This window comes from Scyliorhinus canicula, chromosome 6 (genome assembly GCF_902713615.1).
Source record: "Scyliorhinus canicula chromosome 6, sScyCan1.1, whole genome shotgun sequence".
NCBI classification, from domain to species: Eukaryota; Metazoa; Chordata; class Chondrichthyes; order Carcharhiniformes; family Scyliorhinidae; genus Scyliorhinus; species Scyliorhinus canicula.
The window spans coordinates 21448723-21460905 of NC_052151.1; the positions used below are offsets into that span (position 1 = coordinate 21448723).

The 12183-nt window shown below is 50.0% G+C and overlaps 1 protein-coding gene across 1 annotated transcript in view; it reads right to left on the reverse strand.

Annotated features, from left to right (window-relative positions):
• Positions 1 to 12183, reverse strand: part of gnmt (glycine N-methyltransferase) — a 70877-nt gene that overhangs the window by 37553 nt on the left and 21141 nt on the right. The window contains exon 2 of the mRNA XM_038799034.1: positions 6030 to 6157. Coding sequence (XP_038654962.1) covers positions 6030 to 6157 — 128 coding nt within the window. The remainder of the gene's footprint in view (positions 1 to 6029; positions 6158 to 12183) is intronic.

The following is a 12183-nucleotide window of genomic DNA, read 5'->3' on the forward strand; positions in this document are numbered from 1 at the left end:
AATATAGATTTAGATTTATTGTCACGTGTACCGAGGTACTATGAAAAGTATTGTTCTGCGTACAGTCCAGACAGATCGTTCCATACATGAAAAACAGAGGACATACAGAAATACATAATGTAAATACATAGACACAGGCATCGGGTGAAGCAGATGGGGTACAATACTACTCAGGAGAGAAGATGTGTGGAGAGATCAGATCAGCACATAAGAGGGTCATTTAGGAGTCTGGTAACAGCAGGGAAGAAGCTGTTTTTGAATCTGTTCGTGCGCGTTCTCAGACTTTTGTATCGCCTGTCTGATGGAAGAGGTCGGAAGAGAGAATAACCGGTTGGGAGGGGTCTTTGATTATGCTGCCTGCTTTTCCCAGGCAGCGGGAGGTGTAGATGGAGTCAATGGATGGGAGGCGGGTTTGTGTGATGGACTGGGCTGTGTTCATGACTCTCTGGAGTTTCTTACGGTCTTGGGCTGAGCAGTTGCCATACCAGGCTGTGATACAGAGAGGCTGCTTTCTGTTGTGCATTTGTAAAAATTGGTACGTCTATGTGGACACGTCAAATATCCTTAGTTTCCTGAGGAAAGATAGGCACTGTTGTGCTTTTTTGGTGATAGGATTGATGTAGGTGGACCAGGACAGATTGTTGGTGATGTGCACACCTAGGAATTTGAAGCTGTCAATCATCTCCACCTCGGCACCGTTGATGCTGACAGGGGTGTGTACGATACTTTGCTTCCTGAAGTCAATGAGAAGTTAAGTAGTTTCGTTGACATAGAAGGGGAGATTGTTGTCATTGCACCATGCCACTAGGTTCTCTATCTCCCTCCTGTATTTGGACTCATTGTTGTTTGTGATTCGACCCACTATTGGGGTTGTATAATCAGCACACTTATAGATGGAGTTGAAGCCGAATTTTGCGATATAGTCGTGTGTGTATAGGAAGTATAGTAGGGTCCAGTACGCAGCCTCGAGGGGCGCCGGTATTGAGGACTGTTGTGGAGTAAGATGGAATCAAGATGGCGCTGGGGCGTGGTGGCTCTCTGTGAGCTCTCTCATACTGATCCTCTTCTTACATCTCCTATAACCGTACTAATCTCTTAAAACTTAATTGTAACACCAAACCTGTCACTAACCTTTGGCTCTTATGTTCACTTGCAGGTTTGAAGATCTTCAGAGACCCATGGACTGGATCAGATGACCCGACCCAACTCGAGCCGTAAGTTGAAGAGGCCCAAACCAGAGGACCGACCCCGACCTCGATTTGGACCCGACCCAGACCTTGGAGCGCCCGGCGCGGCCGAAGAAGCGACACCAGACCGTTCTGCCCGATCCAACCGCCGGAGCACCTGACCCGGCCCCCGACCATGAGACCCGGCCCGACCCAATCCGGAGAGGCCTGCCCAGCGACCGACTTACCGAAGGCTGGAAGGAAGGATCCACGTGGAGCCCCGACCAAGCCTAATCCAAGGCCTGACTCCAGGAACCACCAACGAGACCATTAAAGCTGGAGAAGAATACAAGACCCAACCCAACCTGATCCAGGAAGCTCCTGCCTGTGACCCAAACCCAGACTAGAGACCCCTAAATGGCAGAAACCCCGCGCAAGGAGCCAGACACGCCGCAAGATAGACCCATCCTCGCAGAACGCCGGGGCCCCAACGGATTGCAAACATGCCCCCCCAGCAACCCCTAATATGCAAACAGCGCTCGGACCCTGCCAGACACGAAAACGTAACCAGCAGCCTGGCTCCTGCCTGACGCAACCACCTACCTTCCACAAGGTCAGATTACTCTTATCAAATCCGGGGACCATCCAGGTGCAGCCGGCGAACGAGGAAGTGAGGGAAACGCAGCGGTCTGCAGGTGAGACTGAAGCAACACGGTTTCAAGACTCCTCTCTGCAGCAGACTCCTGGCAAAGTTCCAAGCGATCGAAAACAAACTGGACGAACTTAACGATAGACTTACCTCTCATAGGGAAGTAAAGACAGAGACATGGCTAACCCCTGCCTCACCGGACTGTGCCATACAACCTGAAGGCATCTCAATTCACCGGGCGGACCGCACCGCATGATCAGGCAAAGCAAAGGATGGAGGGGTTTGCCTCCTCATCAACTTCTCCTGGTGCTTGGATGTGGCGACCCTGGCAACCTACTGCTCCCCAGACCTGGAATACCTGACAGTGAAGTGCCGCCCATACTACCTTCCACATGAGTTCATTTCAGTCATTATCACAGCGGTCTACATCCCACCCCAGGCAGAAGTGAGGAAGGCACTGGACGAACTGGACACAGTCATAAACAACAATGAACCAGAACACCCGGAGGCCTTGTTCATTGTGGCCGGAGACTTCAACAAGGCCAACCTCAAGAGTGTACTGCCAAAATCCGCCAACTCATCTCCTGTCCCACCAGGGGTGACAGAACTCTTGACCACTGCTACACAAAAATCAAGGGTGCCTACCATTCCATCCCCCGACCATAAGACTGTGCTCCTTTTCCTGGCACACAATCAGAAACTTAAGGGGAGAATCCGGTTAAGAAGGTCATGCAGTGCTGGTCCGAGGAGACAGAAGAGCTCTTACGTGACTGCTTAGAGACAGTGGATTGGTCCATATTTAACAATTCAGCGACAAACGTAAACAAGTATGCTACCACCGTCACAGACTTTATCAGCAAATGTGTGGATGACCACATACCAAAGAAATTAGTAAGTACATTCCCCAACCGGAAACCATGGCTTAATCAGGAGATTGACTCCCTACAGAAGGCCAGGTCTGAGCTGTTCAAGTCAGGCGACCCTGACCTATACAAGAAATCCAGTACGACCTCCGCAAAGCCATCTGGGATGCCAAGAGACAATACCAGACTATGCTAGAGTCACAGACAAGCATTACAGACTCTCGTGGCAAGACTTAAACAACATTAGGGGCACCAAAGCGAGGCCGAGCAGTATCTCCCGGCAGCAGCGCACCCCTCCATGATGAACTCAGCGTATTCTATGCTCGGTTTGAGCAGGAAACCATCAATCCGCTGTTGAGTGCTCCAGCAGCCCATAACTCACCCATACCCACCATCACAGCTTCCGAAGTCAGATCGGCCTTCCTGAAAGTGAACCCAGGGAAGGCGACGGGTCCGGACGGGGACCCTGATGGTGCACTCGGGTCCTGTGTGGACCAGCTGGCAGATGTGTTCGCGAACTACTTCAACCTGTCCCTACTCCGTTCCGAGGTTCCCATCTGCTTCAAGAAGACCACCATCATACCGGTGCCAAAGAAGAACCAGGCAACGTGCCTTAATGACTATCACCTGATGGCCATGATATCGATCAAAATGAAGCGCTTCGAAAGATTGGTCATGGGGCACATCAACTCCATACTCCCAGAATGCCTAGATCCACTGCAATTCGCATACCACCACAACCGGTCCACAGCAGACACCATTACCCTGGCTCTACACTCATCCTTGGAGCATCTCGACAACAAGGACTCCTATATCACTCATATTTATTGACTACAGCTCCACCTTCAACACCATAATCCCAGCCACACTCGTGTCAAAGCTTCAAAGCCTACGGCTTGGCTCCTCCCTCTGCAACTGGTTCCGCGACTTTCTGACCCATTGACCACAATCAGTAAGGATAAGCAACAACACCTTCTCCGCGATAATCCTCAATACCGGGGCCCCGCAAGGCTGCGTACTTAGCCCTCCACTATATTCCCTATACACACACAACTGCATGGCAAAATTTGACTCCAACTCCATCTACAAGTTTGCGGATGACAGGACGGTGGTGGGTCGGATCTCAAACAACAATGAGTCTCATACTTCCTCAGGAAAATCAGCATGTCCACATTGACTCTGACCAACTTTTACAGATGCACCATGGAAAGCATCCTATCGGGCTGCATCACAGCCTGGGTATGGCAACTGCTCGGCACAACACCCGAGGAAACTTCACAGAGTTGTGAACACAGCCCAGTCCATCAGACAAATCTGCCTCCCATCAATTGGCTTTGTCTACACCTCCCGCTGCCTGGGAAAGTGGGCAGCATAATCAAAGAGCCCTCTCACCCGGCTTACTCATTCTTCCAATTCTTCCACTGGGCGGGAGATACAAAAGTATGAGAACACGCACAAACAGATTCAAAAACAGCTTCTTCCCCGCTGTTACCAGACTCCTAAATGGCCCTCCTATGGACTGAACTGATCTCTCCCTGCATCTTCTCTACTGTGTAGCACTACACTCCTTTATGCTTCACCCGATGCCTGAGACTTTGTATTTACATTGTGTATTTTATATTTGCCAGATTTTGTATTTTCTGTTCATGTGTGGAATGATCTGTCTAAGATGCACGCAGAACAATACTTTTCACTGTACCTCTTTACACATGACAATAAATAAATCCAATCCAGCAGGTGCTGTTGTTTCTCCTCATAGAGGTCTATGGGGCAGGAAGCCAAGTATCCAGTAGCAGAGGGTGGAGCCAGGCTCCTGGTATTAGAGTTTTGATATGAGTTTATCTGGGATTATGATGATGAAGGCGGAGCTGTGGTCAATATTAGGAGACTGACGCAGGAGCCCTTGTCGAGATGCTCCAGGGATGAGTGTAGGGCCAGGGAGAGAGTGCATGCTGTGGGCCGGTTGTGGCTGTATGTGAATTGCAGTGGATCAAGGCATTCTGGGAGTATGGAGTTGAAGTGTCTCATGACCAACCTCTCAAAGCACTTCATACTGGCTGATCTCAGGGCTACCGGACTATAAACTATCTAACCCCCTTGATTAGATTGCAGTCTGTAATCACTCCCAGATATCCACTATTCTATATCTTAATCATCTGAACCCCTCAATTAGATTCCTGTTTGCGAATAACTTTTGATGATCCGTACCTATGCAGCTTTATGTCATTAGCGAATTGTAGATGACAGGCACCCGATCCTTCCGTCTCCAATGAAACTCTTGGCGATTGCATAGTTAGTTCCACACCAGCGACCTACAATAGCAGTGCATAGCCATTCTTTTTGACTGAATCTAAGCAGTGCGACTATGTCCTGGCCACCTGATCAAATGACAAGTTGATCTGGCCGTGGGTACGTACTTTTCAGCCTGGGTCAAGGGACTTTGCCCATCTGTATATTTAGTAGTCCTACAAAGCCCTTGTTATATAAATCTAGATCTCTGTTATTCTGTCAACCAGTTCAATATCCAAAAGGAATCAGAGAGGAATTGTTCAGATTTTCTTGCTAATATTAACCTTTATTATCGTCATAAGAAGGCTTACACTGCAATGAAGTTACTGTGAAAAGCCCCTCATCGCCATATTCGGGCACCTGTTCGGGTCCATTGAGGGAGAATTCAGAATGCCCGAATTACCTAATAGCACGCCTTTCGGGACTTGTGGGAGGAAACTGGAGCACCCGGGGGAAAGTCACCTTTGCTCCACATCTCCCTCAAAATATGGCTCAGACCTGTGGGGGCGATGGGGAGCAGCAGAGGCATGAGGGGGTAACAATAAATATTTCACAACTGAGAGTGACAGGCTTTTTGGGTTGGTGAAGGTGCCAAAGGTTACAGAACCAAGTAGGGTAGATGCAAGTTCATAATAATCTTTATTCATGTCACTAGTAGGCTTAAATTAACACCGCAATGAAGTTACTATGAAAAGCCCCGAGTCGCCTCACTCCGGCGCCTGTTCGGGTATACTGAGGGAGAATTCAGAATGTCCAATTCAGCTAACAAGTACGTCTTTTGGGACTTGTGGGAGGAAACCGGAGCACCCAGAGGAAACCTCTCAGACATGGTGAGAATGTGCAGAGTCCGCACAGACAGTGACCCAAGCCGAAAATCGAACCCGGGTCCCTGGCGCTGTGAAGCCACAGTGCTAACCACTGTGCTACCGTGCAGTTCACATAAAGATGATAGATGATCTAACTGAACAGCAGAAAAAGCTTGAGGGGCTGAATGGCCTACTGTGTGTTCCTAAAGCTGCACAGAATTCTCATTTTTGCTTTCTCTTGTGACCCGATATTTACCCCATTTATCGAATGCCTCTTCTTTCCGTCGGTTCCATCTCTCTTTTAACGCATATTTCAGCATTTTGTCACTGGCATCTGCACTCACCATGGTGAAGCCTTCTTCCACCAGCATTATGGAATCCACTCTGTAGAGGAAAGCAGGCAATGCTATTAGAGCGGGGCTGCCCAGCTGCAATAAAAGACCTTCAACCGTAACAACATCACTCCTGACAAGGGCAAACGTGCTTTTGTAGGACCGCTGTGGATAAGGAAGGCCCAGAAGACCATAAGACGCAGGAGCAGAAGTAGGCCATTTAGCCCATCAAGTCTGCACCATCACTCAATGAGATCAGGACTGATGCGATAACTCCACTCTCCCACCTGACCCACAAAACCCTTGATTTTCTGACTGATTAAAAATCTATCTAATTTCCTCCTCATTTCTGTCTTAAATGGGTGACCCCTTGACCAGAGATTGTGCCCTCTGGTCCAAGACTCTCCCACAAGGAGAAACAACCTCTCAGCATCTCCCCTGTCAAGTCCCATGAGGTTCCTAGATACCTCAATAAAAGTTGCCACTCCCTCTTCTGAACTCCAATGAGCAGAGCCCCAATCTACTTAACCTCTCCTCATAAGAAAATCCCTCCCTGCCCGGGATCAATCTAGTGAACCGTCTCTGGATTGCCTCCAATATCAGTATATCTTTCCCAAGATCAAGGCACCAAAGCTGTTCACAGTATTCCAGCTGTGGTTGATATAGTTTCAGCAGGACTTCCCTATTTTTTATGCTCCATTCCTTCGAGATAAAGGCCAGCATTCCATTTTCCTTACCTTTCAGACTCAGGATCGTTCTTACAGAGAGGAGAAACTGGAGGCCACACCGAAAGAACGTGTATTTACGTCGCATCTTAAGCAAACTGCAGCTGTTTAGAAGTGTGGTCTTTGCGTTGCAGCTTCGGGGCAATGGCACAAAGCAAGGTCCCACAAAGAACAATGAATTAATGATTATGGGTGCGAATTTACGGCCGTGTCGGGCTTGGGCGAGAGCGTGACGCACCATTAGATCGTGGGAGAGGCCAAAACCGGGGAACCGTGCTGGGCGCCGATCGGCTTGCGATGTAACCGGCCCGCTCCCGTTGGCAAAATCAGGATCCTGCCATGGCGGGTGAAAACAATAATCACCACTTAAGCCCAATCTCTATGGAATTAATGGGAGCGACCCCCTATCTAATGGCTTCCCGTGATCTAACAGCCTGGCCAGCAAGTGGTCACAAGGGCACCGATTAGTACACCTTTATAAAAGCATGAGGCTGGCGGAATGGTTGCTGTGGGGATCCAAGGAGGTGAGTCGCCATCTTCACTCTCAGGCAATGAGCCTGGGGGCCCTGGGGTTGCTACCCCAGTGTTCGCGGAGTGGGGGGGGGGAGGGGGGGGGGGCTCTGTTGGAGGGATGAAGTGGGCCTCCATTGGTGGAGAGGTCGCCTCTGGTCTGGGTGGGTGGGTCAATGGGTGTCTTAGCGGTTAGGTGGATTGGTCATGATAAATTGCCCTGAGTGTCCAAAAGGGTTGGGTGGGGTTACGGGGCTAGGGTGGAGGCGTGGGCTTAAGTGGTGTGCTCTTTCCAAGGGCCGGTGCAGATTCGATGGGCTGCATGGCCTCCTTCTGCACTATAAATTCTATGATAAGTCCCCCTGGATCGTGCGTACCCATTCCGGGGGCAAAACTAGTCCCTGCCTGTCTTTCCCACCCAGAAACTCATAACTCCCACTGATCGTGGAGGCCTCTGGCCGCACGGCTAAAGGCTATTGCTAATCAGGAATTGATAATCGTAGTTAAGTGAGCACCTCATACCTCCCAAGTGTATTCCTGTGGGTGGACGTGCCATGTAGTATGTGGGAGTTAATGCCGAACATCCCAATCAGACCGTGAGGCCTGGACACTGGTCCTGAACACTGCAGAAAGCAACACCATGGACACAGCGGTCAACATCTAAACCCCCAGGTAATGGGCCCCAGCCCCGGAGACATTTCTGCGATCAGGAGGTTGTTGTGTGGACTGGGGAGGGGACAAGCGCCCGGTCGAGGTTAACATTAGTGCAGGTATCTCCCCAGGAACCTTTCTAAAGTGTGGTCCCCAGAATGTGACACAACACACCGACATAGATCCGACTAGTGTTTCCGAATGAATTACTGTAACCTCCTGGCTTGTTTGTTCAAAATTATTGGAGTTGAAGGGCTTTGAGGAATGCGAGAGGGATTGATCTTGTTAGGAGATTCCTGGAAGCAATGAATGGAGCCAAATTCATTTGGGGACAGTTCCAATAAGCAGAGGTGGGTCGAGGGGAGGGTGATGGGTATCCTGATTGAGAGATTAGCTGCCAATGGAGTGTGCGAGGAAGTGATTTGCGATCGGAGCAGGCCGGATATGAGAAGCAGCTGGAGATGATCCCCGAGTTAAATTACAATGAGACGTGGACAAAACAAGAACAAGGTCGGAGGAAGAATCTTCTCTCTGTTTGAATTTTCCTGAAACCAAACCTGTGAATAACTTTAGAAGGATGTTTGCCAAATCAGGGGTAGAATTCGTCCAGCCTCAGTGATGTGATGCACCTGATAAACCAGAGAGTGTAATGCATCTGGTTCTGGCAATATATGTTACTCCCAAGCACAGATGTGTTGATGTATCAAGTTACCAACGAGACACAAATAATTAGTTGTTTATATCAGAGACTGTCTGAAATCCATCATCAATTCTGTTGTGTTTGCACGATGGGTGAGCCAGCACATTTGGGTGGGGAGCAATGGCAAGCAGGTTTTGTTTAAAATGCTTTTCTGCACTTCTAGTTAGCCTGTGGCAATGCATTGCAAATCCACAGTTCCCGGAGCTGACAAGACAAGATGATACCTGAATATCTGAAGGGTGGATGGAACAATCTACGTCTCCAATTACTGTATTTGTCTCGGTAAGAAGTCTTACAACACCAGGTTAAAGTCCAACAGGTTTGTTTCAAACACGAGCTTTCGGAGCACGGCTCCTTCTTCAGGTGAATGGAAAGGCTTGTTCCAGAAATGTTTATATAGACACAGTCAGAGATGCCCCGGAATGCGAGCACCTGCAGGCAATCAAATCATCAAAGATGCAGAGAGAGAGGTAACTCCAGGTTAAAGAGGTGTGAATTGTCCCAAGCCAGTTCAGTCGGTAGGCCTCTGCAAGTCCAGGCTTGTTGGTGGGGGCCGAATGTAATGCGACATGAATCCCAGATCCCGGTTGAGTCCGCATTCATGCGTGCGGAACTTAGCTATAAGTTTTTGCTCAGCAATTTTGCGTTGTCGCGTCTCCTGAAGGCCTCCTTGTAGAATGCTGACCCGGAGATCAGAGGCTGAATGTCCTTGACTGCTGAAGTGTTCCCCAACTGGAAGGGAACAGTCCTGCCTGTTGATAGTCGCACGATGCCCGTTTATTCGTTGTCGCAGTGTCTGCATGGTCTCGCCAATGTACCACGCTTCGGGACATCCTTTCCTGCAGCGTATGAGGTAGACTACATTGGTCGAGTCGCACGAGTATGCGCCGCGTACCTGGTGGGTGGTGTTTCCACGTGTAATGGTGGTGTCCATGTCGATGATCTGGCATGTCTTGCAGAGATTACCCTGGCAGGGTTTTGTGGTGTTGTGGTTGCTGTTCTGAAGGCTGGGTAATTTGCTGCAAACAATGGTTTGTTTGAGGTTGCGCGGTTGTTTGAAGGCCAGTAGTGGGGGTGTGGGGATGACCTTGGCAAGATGTCCATCCTCGCTGATGATGTGTTGGAGGCTGCGAAGAAGATGTCGTAGTTTCTCCGCCCCAGGAAAGTACTGGACGACGAAGGGTACTCTGTCAGTGGTGTCCCGTGTTTGTCTTCTGAGGAGGTCGGTGCGGTTTTTTGCTGTGGCGCGGTGGAACTGTCGATCAATGAGTCGAGCGCCATATCCCGTTCGTACGAGGGCATCTTTCAGCATCTGTAGGTGTCTGTTGCGCTCCTCCTTGTCTGAGCAGATCCTGTGTATACGGAGGGCTTGTCCATAGGGGATGGCTTCTTTAATGTGTTTCGGGTGAAAGCTGGAGAAGTGGAGCATCGTGAGATTATCTGTGGGCTTGCGGTAAAGCGAGGTGCTGAGGTGACCGTCCTTGATGGAGACGAGTGTGTCCAAGAATGGAACTGAATTTGGAGAATAGTCCATGGTGAGTTTGATGGTGGGATGGAACTTATTGATGTCATCGTGTAGTCGTTTCAGTGATGTCTCGCCGTGGGTCCAAAGGAAAAAAATGTCATCGATGTATCTGGTGTATAGCATCGGTTGAAAGTCCTGTGTGGTGAGGAAGTCCTGTTCAAACTTGTGCATGAAGATGTTGGCATATTGAGGTGCAAATTTGGTCCCCATGGCTGTTCCGTGCGTCTGGATGAAGAATTTGTTGTCGAAGGTGAAGACGTTGTGGTCTAGAATGAAACGGATGAGTTGCAGAATTGCGTCTGGAGATTGGCAGTTGTCGGTGTTGAGGACTGAGGCTGTTGCAGCAATGCCGTCGTCATGGGGGATGCTGGTGTAGAGTGCCGAGACATCCATTGTGACGAGGAATGTTCCTGGTTCAACTGGTCCATGGGTGCTGAGTTTCTGTAGGAAGTCCGTCGTGTCGCGACAGAAGCTGGGTGTACCTTGTACGATGGGTTTCAAGATGCCCTCGATGTGGCCAGAGAGGTTCTCACACAGGGTCCCATTGCCTGAAACGATAGGACGGCCTGGTGTGTTGGCCTTGTGTATTTTCGGGAGGCAGTAGAGATCTCCAATGCGGGGATTACGTGGGATGAGAGCACGTAGGGTGTTCTGAAGGTCTGGATCTAAGGTCTTGATCAGTCTGCTGAGTTGGCGGATGTGTTCCTTGGTTGGATCTGCGGGTAACTGCCTGTAGTGTTCCTGGTTGTCGAGTTGTCGGTATACTTCTTTGCAGTAGTCTGTTCTGTTCAGTATGACGGTGGCCCCTCCTTTGTCTGCTGGTTTGATGACGATGTTGCGGTTGGTCTTGAGAGTGCGGATGGCGTTGCGTTGTGCTTGGGTGACGTTTGAGGCTGCCTTGTGATTGCGAGTGATGAATCTGGCATTGACACGACTTCTGACGGCTTGAGCATACATGTCGAGTCTAGGGCAGCGGCCTTCCGGAGGGGTCCAATTTGACTCTTTCCTTTTCGGTTGCTGCACTGCAGATCTCGCGGTCTGCTGTTCCGGTTCATTGGTCGTGTCCCTGGGTTCGCTGTCGGCCTCTTGGGGTCTGTGGAAGAATTCCCGGAGCCTCATTCGCCTGATGAATTCCTCCGTATCTGCCGCGAGACTGATGGGGTCCAACAGACTACTGCAAAGGAAGGAGGGGCCACCGTCATACTGAACAGAACAGACTACTGCAAAGAGCGGCAGATACGGAGGAATTCATCAGGCGAATGAGGCTCCGGGAATTCTTCCACAGACCCCAAGAGGCCGACAGCGAACCCAGGGACACGACCAATGAACCGGAACAGCAGACCGCGAGATCTGCAGTGCAGCAACCGAAAAGGAAAGAGTCAAATTGGACCCCTCCGGAAGGCCGCTGCCCTAGACTCGACATGTATGCTCAAGCCGTCAGAAGTCGTGTCAATGCCAGATTCATCACTCGCAATCACAAGGCAGCCTCAAACGTCACCCAAGCACAACGCAACGCCATCCGCACTCTCAAGACCAACCGCAACATCGTCATCAAACCAGCAGACAAAGGAGGGGCCACCGTCATACTGAACAGAACAGACTACTGCAAAGAAGTATACCGACAACTCGACAACCAGGAACACTACAGGCAGTTACCCGCAGATCCAACCAAGGAACACATCCGCCAACTCAGCAGACTGATCAAGACCTTAGATCCAGACCTTCAGAACACCCTACGTGCTCTCATCCCACGTAATCCCCGCATTGGAGATCTCTACTGCCTCCCGAAAATACACAAGGCCAACACACCAGGCCGTCCTATCGTTTCAGGCAATGGGACCCTGTGTGAGAACCTCTCTGGCCACATCGAGGGCATCTTGAAACCCATCGTACAAGGTACACCCAGCTTCTGTCGCGACACGACGGACTTCCTACAGAAACTCAGCACCCATGGACCAGTTGAACCA